This window comes from Mycteria americana, chromosome 2 (genome assembly GCF_035582795.1).
Source record: "Mycteria americana isolate JAX WOST 10 ecotype Jacksonville Zoo and Gardens chromosome 2, USCA_MyAme_1.0, whole genome shotgun sequence".
Taxonomy (NCBI): domain Eukaryota; kingdom Metazoa; phylum Chordata; class Aves; order Ciconiiformes; family Ciconiidae; genus Mycteria; species Mycteria americana.
In genome coordinates this window covers 11964337-11983640 of record NC_134366.1, presented here as the reverse complement: position 1 = coordinate 11983640, position 19304 = coordinate 11964337, and the positions used below count along the sequence as shown (strand labels likewise).

General features: G+C 36.1%; 1 protein-coding gene across 8 annotated transcripts in view; it reads right to left on the bottom strand.

The window, feature by feature from the left end:
• The window catches only part of ZMYND11 (zinc finger MYND-type containing 11), a 116216-nt gene that overhangs the window by 41079 nt on the left and 55833 nt on the right, over positions 1-19304 (bottom strand). For all 8 annotated transcript variants that reach the window (XM_075492409.1, XM_075492407.1, XM_075492408.1 and 5 more), the window contains one exon: positions 3963-4122. In XM_075492409.1, coding sequence (XP_075348524.1) covers positions 3963-4122 — 160 coding nt within the window. The remainder of the gene's footprint in view (positions 1-3962; positions 4123-19304) is intronic.

The window sequence follows — 19304 nt, the reverse complement described above, 5'->3', positions numbered from 1 at the left end:
TACATGACATTGGTGCTTTAATTTGATCTCTTTCATTGGGATTAGACTGACCACTATTTTACACAGACAAAATACATATATAAAAATCATGGCATAACTGAAAATAGAAATGAATAGGTAAGGAGATTCATGATTCTTTTCTTCAAAAACTACATTTCCCTTCTATTTTATTGACTACACTGAAAACATAGTTAACAACACTGATTTGCCAATTTTTTCTAAATCCAAAGAGCAAGGAGATAATTTCTTTTATGTTGGTAATAAATAACACTTCCAAATTCCACAAGTTCTGTGAGAAATAGAAATAAAGCTTTTTGAAAGAAAAAGTACCATTACCAGATTTCAGGACTGACATTTCCCTTGTAAGGTAAGAAGCTGCAGAGGTTTTGTTGAATTGCATAATAATGGCATCGACAAACAGCGAAAATGCAAAATTCCTAACTAAAATCCTGGATAACAATGGAAAATAATTTCTTCTCTCATTTATTTTGTGTCAAATGCATTAATCATCTGCAAGATGAGAAAGCCTGTAAGATGAGAACACATTTTGAAAATCTGCAAAACATCTGTATAGATGGCAAATGAGCAAAGAAAATGAGTACCTGCACAAGCCCCAGAGGTATAATACTTGCAGCAAAGTTCTTGCATAGGTACCAACCCTTAAATATCAGTTGGAATATAGTATGTTTGGCAACTGACTCCATATTTTAAATTTAGTAACTTATATAAAAATATTTATCCCACATATATCTGAGAGAAAAAGAGAACAATTTTATACCTTTTAAATCTGATCATTCTTTTTTCCAGTTTTTCTGAATATTCATTTTCAAATGAGTTGCCCCTTTTGGAAGGGCCTCCTCCTGATGCCCTCAAAATGTTTTGTCTTTGCACTTCAGCTTGTTCTTTTGTATGATTTCTCTAAATATACGAGATTTTGCTTCATTTTTTTACCACAGCTTCAACATACTGATAGAACAATGATAGCAAAGTAGCGTAATTTTTTTACCACATTCCTCTGAAGGCTAACAGTAACCCTATCAGAGATCATGTTCTTACTGCACAGATCTATCATTATGTCAACCTATTGGGTAGGGCAAATGTTTGGAAACACATAAGCAAGCACCACAGATTATCTAATGAATCTTTTCCAAATAGAGCTGTGTTTTCATAATCTGTATGCTTTTAATTACTGTTACCATTTAGCCATCAGTCCATGGTCATCATTAAAACTAGTACTTTCAGGCCTTGTGGCAGTCTCTAGTCAGGCACCTATGTAAGTAACAGATACAGGTGCTCAGCAGTTCTGCAGCCCAGGCCAGTCATTTATTTACTTGAATATGGATTTAAAATGCTAAGATTTAGACCTAAAACTTCAAAAATGGAAAGAAACATCAAGCAAATACTCAAATAAAAAATGGGGAGGGACACACACGACAACAGGAATGTGTCCCTTTGCTAACTCCTTGACACAGCTGGTCTTTACTGGCTTCCACTGTGGTGCCAGAACACAAGCTAAAATCCAAGGGCATTTTTGTACTGATGCCAATAGGTGGTGGATCAGTTCGCAAGTCTTTCTTTTTCACATCATGAGCTTTCCAAGTTCGTGTAGTACCAGTCAAACCAAGGCTGACAATTGGGTCAAGGACCTGTCTGTCAGTGCTAAAATTTGATGAGCCAAAAATCCCTGTTCCAACATTAATAGCCCTATTTCATAGAGTTCTATCTCCTACAAGTGGATCTCCGAAAAGACTCCTGTGTGTTTGTCCTCACTGAAATGTAACTTGAGCTCATGGTTCAACAGTCATTAGTAACAGATCTGAGCAGTACCGAATTACAAAGAACTACAAACTTCGTCTTGATCAAGTGCAGACAAAGCATCTGTAAAACTATCCAGCGTGACCAATATAGAGAACATACCAAACTTCATGGGTTTGCACCAATTGTTGGAGAATGGAAAATACTTGATCTGATGTCAAGTGATGACAATGACACTTTGTTACTCATTAAAACTTTTTGAATAAAAGAACAAAGAGAATGACTTTATACCAAGTCATTGTGTTTTGCTTCATGCGTCTGCAGCGTTTTGATTCAGTATTAGGATCAAGAAGTTGGAAGTTGGGTACTGTTGAAACATGGCCTGGATCAGAAGCTGATTCCTATTTTTGCATAAAACTGTTAAGACAAGTGCGCACTGGTGTTCTGAACAACTGAGATGGCCATCAGACATATGGACACACCACAATGCATCAGTGATTAGCAGTCATGCTGAAAATACAGTCCAGACATATGGACACAGCACAATGCATCAGTGATTAGCAGTCACGCTGAAAATACAGTCAATACTTCTAACCAAAGGGCTATTCATAATGCAACTTAAGCAGCATCTTCAGTCAAGTCAAAGACAACTCTTTTCATTCCAAGATAAAATAATTACGTAATTCTAATGACTCACTGGGAATTTACATGCTGGTTATCTTAAAAGCTTTGTTAGACAAATGTTGCTAATAAGTAGCAGGAACATTTTTTGAATGACCGTTTAAGAAATGGCTATTGTGAGGCATTTTGACTCTTTTCTTTTTTTTCTTCCTCTTAGCAATAGAGGAAACAAACATACTGCATACTTGAGATAACTACAGATCTCAGACTTTATGTCATGTTGAGTCTGCACAGTTAACATCACCTCTAAACAGATAAAACTGACATAAGAAATACCTAAAAGAGCTAAGCTGGAATTTTGAAATGTTTACTTCTAGTAAAAACAAACTATATAACCTTTAAAGGCTCCCTTGAGGATTTCTAATGAAATCAGAATGAGAATCTTAACAGTGACATAATGTACATTAAATACATATTTCAATACTTTAAATTAGTATAACTGGGATAATTTTAACCATAATGTTTTCTATTATGGATACTGCTTGTTTCCGCTTTCTATTTCTCTCACTTTAAAACAAAAAATAATCTGTTGTTTCACTTTCAGGATCTTATTGATGGCTGCAATAATGCAATGAGTATTTCAGTGGTTTTTAAAATTTATTCTCCTGTAGAGTTTTTCTGGTTTTATTCAAAATTTAAATTACTATCTATGTCTGAGACAATGCTGTCCATTTTACCAGTATTTAATGCAATTTACATTCCAAAGAAACAGTTCCTAGTTCAAGTATTTTAAAGCTTTGCCAAACTCTTTTTTTTAATTACAGAAACATAGTTTTGTAAATACAGAGACTGGGCTTCTGAACAAGGCAAAGTGATTGCACAAACTTTGTCCTGGTCTATGGGACTATTCTCAGTTAACTTTGTGAGTGCATTCCATCTCAGTTATGGAGGAATAGAGAAAACACACTTTTCTTCCCTTCATATCACTGTCAACTTGTTTAATTCGATTTAAACATTTATTTTACACATCCAGTGGAACAATGTCTGGATGACTGTAACTAATTTGCTAAGAAAATCCTTCCTAACTGAATGCCCTGGTGTTCACAAATATCTGTAAAACACTTCTTTTCATGTGTGTTTGTATATAAATGTACAACTTCTTGTTGCACTTTTGAAAGGGAGGAGTTCTTCCTTCCTCAGATTCAGATTAAAGCAAGATTAATCAAAAATTCTTGCCTTCTTTTTTTTAAAAGATACCATCTTTGGGATTTGAGGACATCTGAGGATTTCAAGTAATACCAATAATATTTGCTGTCTTCCTATACATCTGTAGAAGAGAATACTACATAAAAGTGAGAGAAGACTGAGCAAAGGACTTTGCCAGTGTTTCATAGCAAAAATCTCATAGTTCAAGAAGAAAGAGCTTCTATGGAATAGAAAAGGTTAAAAAAGTTTAAGAGTGCATTACTTCCCTGTTCACAAGCACCAACACAGCATCTAAAAATAACTTTAAATAGAAATTAAAACAAGTTTCATGCTAAGATACCAGAAATTGTGATTTATTTTCTCAAAGATTTTATACTCACAATCTCATCTCCTGGCAACCAATATCCTTCTTGTTCAATACCAGCTTTTGACCCTTTACACCCCACCGTCAGGGTTTCAACAATAAGACCATCCTTGACTGCTAAACTCAGCTGACGTGTGGTTTCTTTTGGATGCATACCATGGACTCGAGACATATACCTGCACACAAAGCACAAAGGTCTTTAAGTGTTAAACTATAAAATGCGTCAGCAAAAAAAAAAAACTCTTTTTCAAGTGATTCATAATAACACAGTGTCTAAGTTTTAGGCTGTTTTTAAACCCTCAAAATTTATACAATTTCCCCCTTTACTCCAAATCATCTTTTCTTCCCCTTGAAGTTACCATGTACACACTTAGACGAGTAGTAGCACAGTAATCTTCTACCAAAAAAAATTATCACATCCCAAAACTAACACGCACACTGCTTGGGCTTGTCTCTGCTAAACTTCCACAACCATTTGTGCCCCTAAAGAGACTCCTTTAAATTAATTGAAACTTCCATTTCTGTAATACTTCCTACAGCATACATACTATAGAATGAGTCTGGAGATGTACCAATGAACCTATGTGATGCTCGTGAGTACAACACATTTATAAACAATGTGAAATTCATGCATCACATATGAAAACTCAACAGCTAGAATTATAGTACTAGGTGGTTTTTCTCCTTTTCTTTAGATATCCACAATGATCACACTATGATGAACTGCACTGATGAGAACAAAACTCTGTATATACATGAGATTCAGTTGTGTAACGTTGACCTTTACCCAGTATAATTTACTTCTAGACCAACACCAAGTATTAACTTGGAGTAAACAACATAAAATGATCTTCCCTCAAAAAAAGACGACCTTCCTGTTTTAGGATCATTACACTTCAGAATTTTTTTAAGCAGAATTCCAAGAACGTATCTATGAGTCACCACACGAAGAAGTGGAGAGAGCTGCAATCGCATGCAATCAGCACATAAGTGAATTGACTTAGAAACAACTGGAAATACCTGTTTTGTGGACATATTTTTCTAGTTATAACACACTTACAGTTACAGGGCTAACTGAATTTCTCTCCCTTTTTTGGTTTCTCCAGGTACTCTGTCTTTACCTGTCTCCTAGGAGAGAAATCTGTAATTTGCCTGCTTTAAGACAAAGCTGTCAGCTATAGTATCCTCTACTTCGTGCTTGATAACGAATTCCAGCAACCATGATTCTTTTGTGACTGTCATCACAAACATCTTAACAAAAAATGTAGTTATTTAATATCAGGAGCAAACTTGAGGAAAATTGATTTTAAAGCAGTAGCATTACATGAAAAAAAAAGAGTTACATCAGTTCAGATTTTTTTTAAATAATATTGCTGACAGGAATTTTTAATGCCTTATAAGTTATAAACTTATAATAAGAGATGAAGACCACTCTAGTGGTCAACCCTCCAATCAACCCTTCTCTTTGAAGACATATGAGTTTCAAACTTCTTATTGTTTTGGATGCATAAAGGTCTTTTCCCATTCTGCATTCTCTCTCAAGCTTTTGCTGAGAACTGGTTTACCCTAATCTTATATTTTTGTTTTGCTCTAAAGGAAACTAAATGCATATAATCATATAGTAAATTTCTGATTGAGTAGAAGTATATATTTGTGTAGTACATTATACAACAATCAGAGCAACACAGGACATTTAAAAATTTCTGCCTGGTATCAGAAGCATTTACGTAAATGCAGCATGTTTGCAGGATCCTGGGGTTTTTTTGGGGTAAAAACTCTTAGAGGCAGATGCTGTCATTTACTATATTTTACAATGTCTACCACAACATGGTCCAAGTCTGGTTGATTTGTGCATACTAAGTAACTGCATAAAAAGTAAGTAATAACAAATGAAACGAATAGAGAAAGAACAAAATTCTGTGCAAGCCTGTGATCCAAGCTAATATATATGAATCTCATGCTGGCTAGCAAAAAGGATCAAGGGCCAATTACTCAGAAGATAGGCACATCAGTTAAGTTCTGTATCACACTGGGTGGATGCTCATCTGCCCAACCTGATCCCTCTCTGCTTCTGTAGAAACCAAAACTCAACACGAGAACCTGTTCAAGTGATATTAAATGCTACAAATGAGTTTTCCAAGTTCTCCAAATTCCAAGGAGGGCTTAAACAGGCAGAGACTCGAATCTATTATTTTACTTTCAATCAGAGTGCAAGTGAACACCATTAGTTTGCTGAGACATAAAGTGCTGAAGTTTTAAAACTGCCTGAAATAGGGAAAACAACTCATTTTTTTCTATACTCATGTTACATGTATTTCATGTATGTGTGCACATATACACATATTTATGCAAACACAACCAGCTTTTTAAAGTGCAAATTATCTTTGTCAACATTTGCTAACTTTATTGGTTTTTCAGCAAATTTCCATTTTAACTCTGTACTAACAACCTCCTCATCATAGCTACAGCATTCATGTCTTCTGCAATTTCTTCAAGTCTGTAATAGGTCTCAAAATACATAGCATAGGTACTATCATTATTCCCATTTTACTGATGGAACAAATCAGGCACTGAGCAAGGAAGTGATCTCCCTACCGTTATACAGAAGGCTGCTATACATCTGAGAACAGAAATCAAGTATTACCCCACTTTTATATTTTGCACTGCATTATCTATAGTTGCAGAAACACAGTCCAACAAAACTCTTTAATGTAAGCTACATGTTTTGTGATTATTTCTCACTCATATCTCTGAACAGAACAGATATATAATACAAACCAAAAAGCCTTAAACCAACTCTAATCAGCTAAGAGGTTTAATCTGCCTATTTCAACTGTGGCAGGACGTGCACTAGTGAAAAGGAGCACAAGGCTCAGAACCTCCCATTTCTCAAATCCAATCTCTGTTCTCAACTGGACTGAAAGTACTGCCACCAACTAAACAATCTCATTTTCTCCAGCTGTAAATCGGGAGTAATAAATCCCCAGTGGCTTTTAGAAGAATACTTCAGTCTATGTTCAGACTGTGCAGTCTGGAGATCCACAAGGGCTATGTTTTCCATGTTTAAAGTAAAATGCTATCAGCTTTCATAGGAAAGCACACACATGTAGAGAGAATGTTTTTACTTAGAAGAGTAGAATTCTCTTAGAAAAGTGCCCCCTCCCCCCACATTTTTACTTATATTAAAACCTGTGAAGTATATGTGGCTAGATATTCACAAAATCTATAAAACAACACTGGCAGGGCCTGGATGAAATCCTGTTTTGTTTCTTTTCATCCAGAAGGACAGCAGCTAAACTAAGGAGCTATTAAGGCACAGGATTTGAACCAGAAAAGATAGTTAAAGTTCTTTAATAATGACGTGTGAAAAACTGTCACAACATGTGAAAGATGCTGGAAACACAAAATAAGTTAAACTCCAGCATAGAGACAGAAAGCATGATGTCTGGAGTCCTAACTACCACATCAGACTCCTTACTGGATTGGGGAAAAACAATATTGAAATGTCTTTGTGCAAAAGTGACACTACTAATCCAGGGAGCGCACGTCTTTTCCTGGCACTGCATGCACTGAAGCATCTGGCACCAAGAAGTTAAAAACCAAGTAAGAGATAAAGCAATCCCCAATTGCTGTTTTCAACAAAAGCTGATTAGCCTTACCTTGGAGACAGGGAGTTGAAGCAATACTGGTTTGTCATGCTCTTGCCCAGTCCTCCATATCGACAGATTGGGAAGTGTAATACAATCCCTATACTGCTATTATGTAGCCAGACACGAAAAGTAAAGCAAATATGCTTTCACATGGGTGAGAATAAAGCATGGAGAGAAAGTAAAATCCCCTACATCAGCAAAACAGCCCTAATCAGATAGGGGGCTGAAACAACCATTTCAAAATACAATTTAACTGTGCTAATCCCTACTATATAAAATGAGGGTCTGTCTGATGAAAAGAGGAGGTCTGGCCTGATATTCTGCATGTTAAATTCCAGATCTCACCATATGAGGCTGCCTGTCCGCAGGACACAGAAGCAACTGAACTGCTGCTCAATATTACAGTATTTATAGGTCGGTATTTTCTCCATTTATAAACTGGCAGCGTAAACCTTGACATTAGCATAGAAGAATCTAGCAAATCTAGCAAAATAACAGTTTTTGTAATCAACTTCTAAGAGCCTACTAAAGCGTGTTTTCAATTATTGCAACACTGCTTGGAAAGCAAAGGATAAGAATCCTTAGCATGTAGGTTGTTCATTACCACCCTCAAACAAACACCAGCATTGTCATACCATCAAATGTATAAGTAAATGTGCTGACCTTCAGAAACAAGATACTACCAACAGAATCAGGTAAATGCACATGTGCACATAGCTAATATATGTGCACACCTGTCCGACAGCAAAAGAAAAAATTTAGAGGAGAACAATAGAGGATAATCATTAATAGATTTGTAGATTGTAGTGTGTGCACGTGCTCATCTGTATTTAGTACACAAAATACCAATCAGAAAAATGTGAAACAACAATTTTAGATGTATTTTGCACTGCAGATAAACAGTAGTCAGGTCTTTTCAAATTTAGCAGCAATAAAATATCATTGTATTCTTCTGTTTATATACCTTATTCTTGTTACCCATCCTAAAACCTTGACCATCACTCAGACACCACAGGGACAGCCCAAGGGGTCAGCACAGCTGGAGGTGAGGACTTGAGCAGTTCTCACAGGCCACACAGCATCCAGGAGCCATACAGCCATCTGCTGCACACCCCACCTGAGCCACGTTGCTATGATAAGGGAGGAATAATAGGCAGGGAAACCTGGTACGTGCCCTTCCAGAATCTCTCTCCTTCACAGCAACAAAGTGCAGAAGCTCCTATGACTCATGCCACTAAGTGACAACTGGATCTTGCCACCTCCCTTTGCTAAACAAAACTGGACCACAGGAGTACCCTAATCCACCTCTAAACTGCTTGCCTGCCCAATATACAGGAGACATTATAGAAGCACCAAAGACTGTCAGCATTATGAGCAATTCACACCTAAAACTTCAAAAAAATTTTCTCAAACTAGCCAGTGTTCAGCATGTCTTTCTAGTCAAAGCCTACATCTAATACATGTGCTTCGTAACACACCTTAAAACTCAAGAAAAAGGTTTGTTTTGATCTAAGGGGTGTGGAGGAAGCAGACTCTAAAGCTGCTATCACCATGGGAGCAAAACAGATACAAAAGTAGCTGGCACTTGCAGGGGATCAGATGGTGAACTTTTCGCCCACAGCTGTCACACAGCTCACAACTCTTTTGCTTGGTGCTGTGCAAGACACAACAGGAAGCCAAACCCTGTCCCAAAGCGCTTAATATATATGGCCACAAATTAATGCACATAAGTAGCTAACTCTGCCTCCAAAGAGTCCTCTTCCAGGCAACTGTGGTCTACTGAGATGCAGCAAATGGTTTATATGGGCACAGCTCTGTTGTGGCCTGAAAAACAAAGCTCACCAAGGAAGGGAGGAAGTAAGGTTACTTACGGTGGAAAGTTGTCACAAGTATTTAAAAAAAAAAATCTGAGTTTTCTGGACTCACAAGGAATTGCATTTTCAGCCACCTGAACTCATCAAAAGGAAAATACTGAAAAAATGCTACAGCAAGCATCTCTGTAAAAGACTGAAGTAAAATACATATAGGAAATAGCTGCCTTTTATAAAATACAACAGTGTGACAAGTGTAGGTAGATGCTAATTTTAGTGGCAAACACTGTAATCTTGGTCTGATCAATTATCTCTGTCTATGGTGGATGCCTCCGCCCTCCACGATACGAAGGGAAGTAGCAGTCTGCTGGCAGCAGCAGACTATCTGCTAAGCAACTCATCCAGGAAGAAACAGAGGTCCTAAGATTTCCTTGTATGCATAGCCCATCTCACAATTGAGATCTGATAAAATACAGCAGATCCCATTAAACCCAACTGAAAGACTGCCAGTAATTTTAAACGTTACCTACAGGTATATAAAAATGTCCTAGATTCAGGGACAGACCTTAAGGAATAATACATAAAATGGAAGGAAAGCAGCCAAAAATCTATTCTGAGTTTTTTATTGTGTTCCTGCCTCTGGTGAGAAATGATGCCTTTTGCTTTAGATTCAGGGTATGACAGCAGTTTTATAGAAGGCCCACGCACTTCTTTTAAGACTTTTTTTAATTTGCAAAGAATAGGTCACTTGGTCATACTGAAAGTAAAAATGGAAGAGATGGCTGTGATTTTTTTTTTTTTTTTAACAAATACAGCTACATAGAGTAAGAACTTAAAATACCCAGGCTCAAATCTCAGGAATCCACTATCCTTGTGGAGAGTCAGGTGAAGATTTCTGCTCACAGTTGTATCTCAAGGTCTCAACTCAGAAGCATAGGCTGCCTGCTCCCACCAGACATAGCACTGTGGTACAAATCAGCTTTCACAAAACACAGGCTAAACATTATGGGTATTTGTATTTCAAAACAATATATTTGAAATACATATTCCCTGCTTGCCAGAAACTGAGAGCTGGTCTGAGAGCTGAAGACAATACAGACACACAGAGAAAGCAGAACCATTTACAGTGGGGGACATAGCAGCACACTTTCGTATTCTAAGATACTTTTTGATATGTTTACAGTTTCTGAAGTTTTGATTCTGGATTAAATTCACTAAGATAAAGATAACCAAAGCATAACATTCTTCCTCTGTATTTACACTTCACAGAGAGAGATGCATGTATATGCACAGGCTGCATTTGATTTCCATGGCACTTCACATACCAACAGCACACTGCGTAGACCACACAGGCATTGACAGAGCTGTTGCCTGTGCAATGAAACACTGATTATACGATCTACATGTTGTGCAGTCCAAAATTCCAAGTGGGGCACAAAGAGAAACTGAATTACAGGGAAATGATTAATTTTCTTTTCCCTCTGACATCAGTATCTGGAACATTCATTTTGAAGACACATACACCATCTAAGTAGGAAATGTTTTTAACATTTGTTTCATGTCTCCTTCATAGTCTAGAAATACAGCATGTGCATGGATATGGAATCTAATTTTGTGCGGTCTTTTTATAAAACAAAAAGAACACATCAACTTGACAGTGAAACAGTGAGATCCAGCAGTTCAATGAAACTCAGATCTGCCTGATGTTTATTCTGCTGCTGCTAAAACAAAGCTAAGGAGTAATCTGTTTTGTGTGTGCTTTAGATACCCCAGGCACCATGCAGTTTCCTATAATGTTAATCACCTGGGTCATTTCTGTCAAAACCATGGTAATTTTAACTCGGGTAATTCCTTGTTTCAGTAGTTTAAATTCTCACTCATCCAACTTCACTATACACTTAAGATTGTGTAACCCACCAATATGACCATGAAAAGCAAGTAATTAAGGTACTGCACTATTCAATCTTTATCTACAAAAATCTCCCTTTCAGAACTACTACCACCTTCTTAAGGAGGAACTTATCTAAAAAAGGGCTCTACTCCCATTTTTCAAACCTAAAAAGTTGTATGTGAAACTGCTGGTAATGTACATGTATGTGCACTGAGCACTACTGGCAAACAGGAGCACTAATTGTTCAGTGGCATGCCATGCATATGCAAAATTGCTTGTGTATAGGCAGAGCCGCTGTTCCATCCAGCACTTCTCTGTGGATGTACTGAAGTAATCAACTAATACATGACTCAGAATATAACATCCTGGCTAGTACCTTGCAAATGAAATACTTAGTCAGCTCATATTGAGCGTCTCAATTCAAAACATGCTTAAAAGATGTACATTCAAGCACGTTCATGATTCAGTTTTTCAGAGTTTTCTATCTAATTTAATTTCCATTCTTATCTGGGTTAAAAGTAACAAAAACTTTTTTTGTGTGTGGTCATATTAGTTTTAGCTTGGCTGAGTTTCAAAATCATCACACTGTCACACAAATGTTCACCCAATTACCAGCTAGGGAACAGCACAACGGCTGGAAAAGCCATCAGGGCAGGACTGCTACTTTTGGTGATGATATTGTTTACATGAATGGGAATATGAGACCGCAGCCTAAAATAGATGGTATGAGTAGTGCTTTGGAGATCATTCTCTCTCCACTGATTACAGAGAAAGCCTTGATGAGCACTTCAGGCCAGACAACAACCTGTTAAATGGCCATGTCACACTCATTTTTATCTTTTACTTCTAATAGAAAGCCACATTTATTTACAGCAAAGAAACCAAACATAAGCTAGAAGTTTCATTTTCAAATATTATAAAGATGTTATGATTCAAGCAGAAATCAATACCGGTTGTGACATAAAAAGAAATTGGTTTGCTTTTAGCAATTAGAAATAAAGATAGCCTGTTATGTATTTTTCTCTGTAAACTTACGCAATTTCAACACAAATATTAATAGAAGTATGGAGTACATGAGAACATTCATTAAAATGAAAATACAGATAGTGATTTTCAAGTCAGTTACACTTCCACCACTTTCCTTCTCAATATTTATACTGGAGTTCATAGTTTGCATGTGTTTTATCTATGAAAAGTATTAAACATTGAACACTACAATTTTTATAGTAACACACAGTAAGGAGAGTTTAAATGAGTTGGCACTCATTAGCAAACATCAAACAAGGAGTATGGCTGTTGTTAATATCCTTGTGTTTGTGCTGTTAGTGTGAATCATTTTATTTACCAGTCATACTCATGCTCAGCCCAGAGATGACTTCACCTACTGAATCAATGAAGAACACTGACCTTTGAGATAAAAAACGAAAACTGCCTTACTAACAATACCACGTAAGATCATTCTTAAGAGAAGAATTATTAGATAAGGAAAATTAATCAAGCAAAGTTCGTTAGAACATCTGAGCACCTATCTATTTATTTTTTGCAGAATGAACTGTAGGAGCTAGATATGTATGTGTTAATATTTCTGATCAAAGCAAATACACAAAAAAGTTTAGCCTCACCTCAAGCTCAGTCCTCAACAAAATAGCCTTTTATGCTAAACCCCTACAGGCATAACAGTTGCACAGCCAGCTACAGCATCCTTTCCATTCCATGTAATCAGCATAAAGCAGGAAAAAAAGGTGGCAAAGCTGAAGGAATCTCTGTCAGTCCCACGGTGAAGTTTTCTACACTAGGCACTGAATTAGTCTTATGACAGCCAGAATTGAGAAGCAGACCCAGCAATTCAGGTAGCAATGTTCTTTATCACATGGAGGGACAGTGGCTCAGTACCAAGTTGGAGGAACAATTATCCCTAACAAATCACAAACACCACTGCTTAATATATCTGGACTTCTTTTTATGTATTCCTTTAATCAGTTTAATTAATGTGATTAAATAGAATCGTTACACAAATTGAAGAAATTATCTATATCAAGGAAAGAGCTTCATGGGAAAAAGAGTAATTATTAATATGCACTATAAAGTCAAGATGACACTTTAACCAAATCTACTAATTCAGAAATTTTAATTCTACTACTACTCAGAGCAAATGCAGGTAGGTTCTTTATAGCCTTTTTCCAAGAAAAGCTTACAATTTTTTCCTGTCATCCCTGCTTAGTCAATAGTCAAAAATGTCTAAAAGCAGCTCTTAAAATGGACCATTAATATCAGCAATATTAAAGTTACGTAATATCCAAAACAGAAAATCATGATCAACTCACAAACAAAATTAAGATTAAACATAATATAAACAAATAGAAAAAAGCAAGCTTTATGACAAATGTAGCTATCTACAGGTAACACAGGTGAAATTTAATGAACATATGCCATTGTGAACATTCCTTGTGCAATCGATGACAATCCATCATTTCTTCTTAAGGGTCTTATAAAATATGAGTGTTTAGCTTTGTTCCTCACTTCAACATTTTTGTGAATCTGGATGTTAAAAATCTTTACGAACTTGTTCAATATTACCTCATTGGTCAGTCTCAGTACAAATTTACAAGCAAAACTGTGTATCAATTACGATGCAAAAGCTGGTGAGATTCCCTGTACTTTCCTGCATATATGCAGTTTTCAGCATTCTTTTTATTACTTCATAGCATATATCTGAACTTTTGAAAATGTCGGAAAATTTCAACCTGAATGCATCATTTAACCTCACTGTGAAGCCATCAGTATAAAAAATTAATGTATCAAACAAGTCAAATGTTTTGGTGTCCACCATATTTCTATGCAATGTATTGCTATGCTTGTAACTGATAATTATGCACACATAATGCAGAGTTTGTGTAAATGACCAAAACAGTACTTTTACTAAAAATTTTGTTATTAGGGAGTCAAATGATCAGTTTTAGATTGTTCTTTTGTTTTAACTAATATAATAATTTTTAACCAAATCAATCAAAAATTGCTGAAAAAGCACAGAAGACATTTTTTCCCCCCCAGGATGTTCTATGACTAAGGACTGACAAGCTTTAAAACTCTAGACTTGGTTCATTCTCTTGGTTTAACATAAAAATAGTGTTATGAAAACAGAAAAAAAACATTGGTTTTGGCCTAAAAGAAGCAACTGAAGTTTATCACGGGAAAGAGAGAAGGAAAGCAAAAGAAATGGAAAAGGAGATGGACTTAGTGGAGTCAGACAGAAAGAAGTGCCTTGTCCTTGCCTGTAACAGAAAACATATGAAAAGGTATTTAAGAGTTTTCTACCCTGTCATCACCTGGTGATGTGTTCCTGTGTTTGTTTTCTGTAATGAATATATCTATAATTAAGCCAACCCAACACAAACTGAATTCAGTTTTCTCAGAGGCGAACACTCAATAGACAGGCTGCCACTAGAAGCAGCAATGTGGCCTGCTGAGGAAGTAGCATCATGCTTCTTATTGTAGGACCTTGCACTCCACACTTTTGCTTACCTTTGCGTAATTACGAACTGCTGTTACACTGCATGGCATGGAAAAAAACTTCACTGTACTATTCTTCCTCATCTTTTCCCAACTGGGAAAATGTGAGCTTTCCTGAGTACCTCCTTCAATATTGACCTGTTCCACCACAGTACAACTGACCAGGGTTTGATTAACATGTACCAGATTCTGAAGAGTTGCTTTTAATAACACTATTTGCTTCACATGGTCACATTTAAAACATACATGAGGATTATGTAAAGATGTGGAAAAGGAGCCAGTAACACTGGTTGAAAGTGAACTCAACCACTGCATTCTTCTGTGTAACAGGAGGATGTTTTACTTCAAACAATTGTTTTCAGATAAGCCTACTCCCCGGTAACAAAAAGACAGATATTTTAGGGGGCTTGACAAAAGATAAGAAACCAACAGAGCAGAAAAACATTTCTAAGCTTTCATTTCAGTCAAAGAAATATCAGGTGCTACAATACTTCTGCTCATGTAAAGTTAAACAACAGCATTATCTAGTTATAAATCCAGAGTCATCTGCTCTCCTAATCATTCTTATGACTTACTATTTTTGTTTATGCATGACTATTTAGTTGCAACATGCAAAATATTAGGAAGATTTAAATTTTCATCAAAGGTACTATAAATAGTGACAGATTTTTTCTAACAAGTTTCTGAGCTTCAAATAAGCAATACTGTAAGAAGCTTGTTCTTTCAATTTTTTTTTCTTGCCACTGCATTGCATATTCTTATTTATAGACTCGTGTGATTATTCCCTACCCGTTCAAATTGCTCATTTTCTTATTTATACTCTCTTGTGATTATTCTCTACCTGTTCAAATTGCTCATTCTCATCTTTGCTTTCATCAGTGCTTCTAGAAATTGTTTTCTGTTAAAGCAGACGGCCTAAAAAGAGCAGCGCAGAAGAACTAAGGCAACAAAACCAGATTTATGGATGGCAGAGGCCCTTAACTTTAACTATTCTCAGAGATTGACTGAAGAAATTTCATAGAGTGATATTTGGAGAAGAAATCCCCCTCCTAGGACTAAATGTCAAACTGAGAGGGTCACATACTCAATCTACAACTGCTAGCGACTCCACCTCAACTGTGGGACCAGAAAATCTCATCATTTTACAGTAATCTTTCATACTGAGTAATTCTTTTCTGGCATGCTATCCCATCAATGCTGATTAATGTCAGTCTGCACAAAGCTAACAGGGGACTGACAGAGTCTACTCTATATAGGCTTGAGATCCGCTCATTTATCCAAGATGCTCATTTCTCTGAGATTTCTCTGAGACTTTGCTGCACTTACATTAAATTAGAATATAACAAAAATGAGTCCACAGAACAAATATGGGAAAAATGGTTATGACAATTTAGGGACCTAGTACTGGACCATCCCATTTGAAAGCCAATTAAAAAAGATGAGAGTCTTTGTACCTATTTATGACAAAAAGACATTTTCTTGTATCACCTATGTTATAAAACAGCTTTCTGACTAATGAAAATGATAGTTTCAGTTTTGCTCTATTTGAAAATAACACAAATTCTCCAGTTATAGCATATCAGTTTTATCCTAGCTAATGGTCTATTCAGCCATCAGCTTCATCCCCACAAAAGCTGGGATATCGCTACCCAAGAGTGACCGGACTATGGTCACTCTCGTTTTCATTCCCAAACTAACTCATTCTCAGGCTCCATTGTGGAGAAAGCCAACTCGTTCTTCCTGGGAAAAAGGCAAAGCATGGCCAAGAGGCTAGTTTGCTCCTGACAGAGAACGTGGACGTAAACCATGCCAAGATTGGCTCCTTCTGCCAAGGGCACTCCAACACTGTTCCAGCATTGCTATGTGTCCTCAGATGCCTTCACACCATGCCCGATGGCAAACTATCATGCCTCTAGCTTCAAGTTTCAAGAATAGCATTGCTGTGGGCTGTATTATTTTTGGCTCTTAGAACTGAAGAACCACACACACATAGAAAACAAACAAAGAGTATGTCAGGGCCAAAGAAACACTCCATAAACCAAAGGCAATGCGGTGTGGTCACAGCATATCTGCTCCAGTTGGTGCCAGGGCATTCCCTGTCACAGTACACAAAGACAGTATAGACACAGCCTTTATAAAAGACAGGGAGAGAAGCCAATCACTAAATAAATCATGAAACACATCAAAGGGAGAGAGAAAAAAATATGAGGAAGGAAGTATGGAATAAAAGAATTATGTTTTGGTTTTTCACATTAGTCTTCATGGATTAGTTTAGAAATCAGAATAATTATCTGTTCACAATGACAAAATCCTGAAAGCGGCCAATAATAGTTCTAGAACACTGTATTTGCCAATTGGGTATTTTAATAACATTAACTTAATAGATAATGAACTCTGAACTAATCATAAAGATCATGAAATGTTCATAAATTGCTACTGAGGAAACCCAATACCTTGAGAGAAAAAGGGTAAATATTTAATTAATAGTTAATTAAATCTTAGGATTCCAATTACCTGTAAGGGAATTATAAAGAAAACGCTATAAAAGACACTGGAAGACTGGAATAGCGAAAGAAAGAGAACTTTAAAAACATGTCTGTACAGAAATACTTACCAATCTGCTATGCAACTGAATGTCAATAATTTATCCTACTCATTTAAATATGCATGCTTTTTTTTCCAGTGTATTTTAAGGCATTTTATTGCATAGAATCAATTTTTGAGGTTACCCCAAATCCAAAACAGATGGAAGATAATGAGGAAAAAACAGAAAGTCAAAGCCTAATTATAATTTTTAACACACTTTTAAGGATGAACAATTTGTCAAGCTGCGCTCTTGACAGAGAATTCACAAGATATGGGAAGCCATTTCTCCACTAGTGTTTACAGCATAACTAATACCAATAGTTCTCATCTAAATAATTGACATATTAGGGTCAAATTATCCCAACATTAAGTCTGGACAGAAAAATAAGTCATATTTCTTGATAAATACCTCTTACAAATATAATTTTTTAATTAAGTAATTTGGTAGTTTAGCAATTTTAGATATTTCTAGTAGTTACATTTTAAATGATTATCATTCATTGACTTGAGATACACTATGACAATATAAGCCGGGTGAGAATACTTATTTTGTATACCTTTACAGAAATGTTACCAGTGCCTCCAAATGAGCTTTACCATTAAAGAAAAATGCTCTGAACACACTGAGGCCTATGTACAAAGATAGGAATTTATATATATTAAAGTTCTCTTCAAAAGGCAGTTTGCACTTTTAGTACTAATTCCTTTAAATTCACTACACTGTTACTTCTTGTTAGTATTGGTTTTCAGTCCTTCATTTAGTTTTCAAGCTACTGAAGAATGTTTATCTCCAACCAATGGAAAGTACCTTTCCAACTATAATGTACCCCCACATATAATCACTAAAAGTACAGAATCCCTTTCATACAATGACTTGTTGATTTTTTTTTTTTGAGACATCAAGTCTGTGCAGTGTGGTCTCTCCTTACCAACGCTTTTATTTAAGTATTTATATCACACTCCAATTATCAGTGTCATATTCTTGCCATTTTTCCACACATACATTTTTAATTCCTTCAAAAATAGGCAGCTTTCTTGTGTTTCTTAATATTTCTCTACATGCAATGACTTTTCTAGAATAATTGCCAAAAGTTCAGTAAGCTTAGTAATTTCTTAAAGGCTCTAAGTTGCATATTCAAATTTTCCAATGTAAGACAGTTTTTAATCACTTTCAAATCATGTATTTTTCTATTCTTGCTTTTCCTCCTCATCAATTTAAAAAGCAAAACATACTTGATTTAGTCTACTTTTAATTAAAGGGCCTCTTTCCTTATAGGTTTTTCCTGATAATATTAGAAGTACCTTCTAGTGCTCTTGGCTCCTCCTACACTATCCTCCTACTCTTATGTTCTCTACAGAAAATGCGTGGCTAGTTCTATAGATTTTTCTTGCATACTTTCCATTGCCAGTATCTTCTGGAAGTCTTTCTTCACCCAAGATATTTTTTAACAATTACACATAAAGTGCACAGGTTACATTTTACATATTTTAATGTGTTCTATAAATTTGTCTTTTCTGCATACTGAGTTGAAACAGTTCATAATCTACAAACAGCGAATCCTCTTTTTATATTACCAACATTTCCTCCCTGGTAATAAAAAGTAAATGCTCCTTGATAGGTACAGGGGCTTCTACTCAGGACCAGAAAGCTAAGAAAAGCAAGAAGTAAATGAAATAAACAAGAATATGTTAGGAAGAGGGGGACAACCGTGCTGAGCTGCCGGTTAGGAGAAAAGCCAACAAATAGATTTGCCTGAAAGCAGCAAACCATCTGATGAAGAAAGCAGCAATAGAGATTCTGTTATGAAGGTGTTTGGACTAACAGGTCACCAAATACACAGGACAACTTGTCTCTAGCAACAAATGAACCCTCAAACTATGGCAAAAAGAAAATCAAATCAAAAATCAAA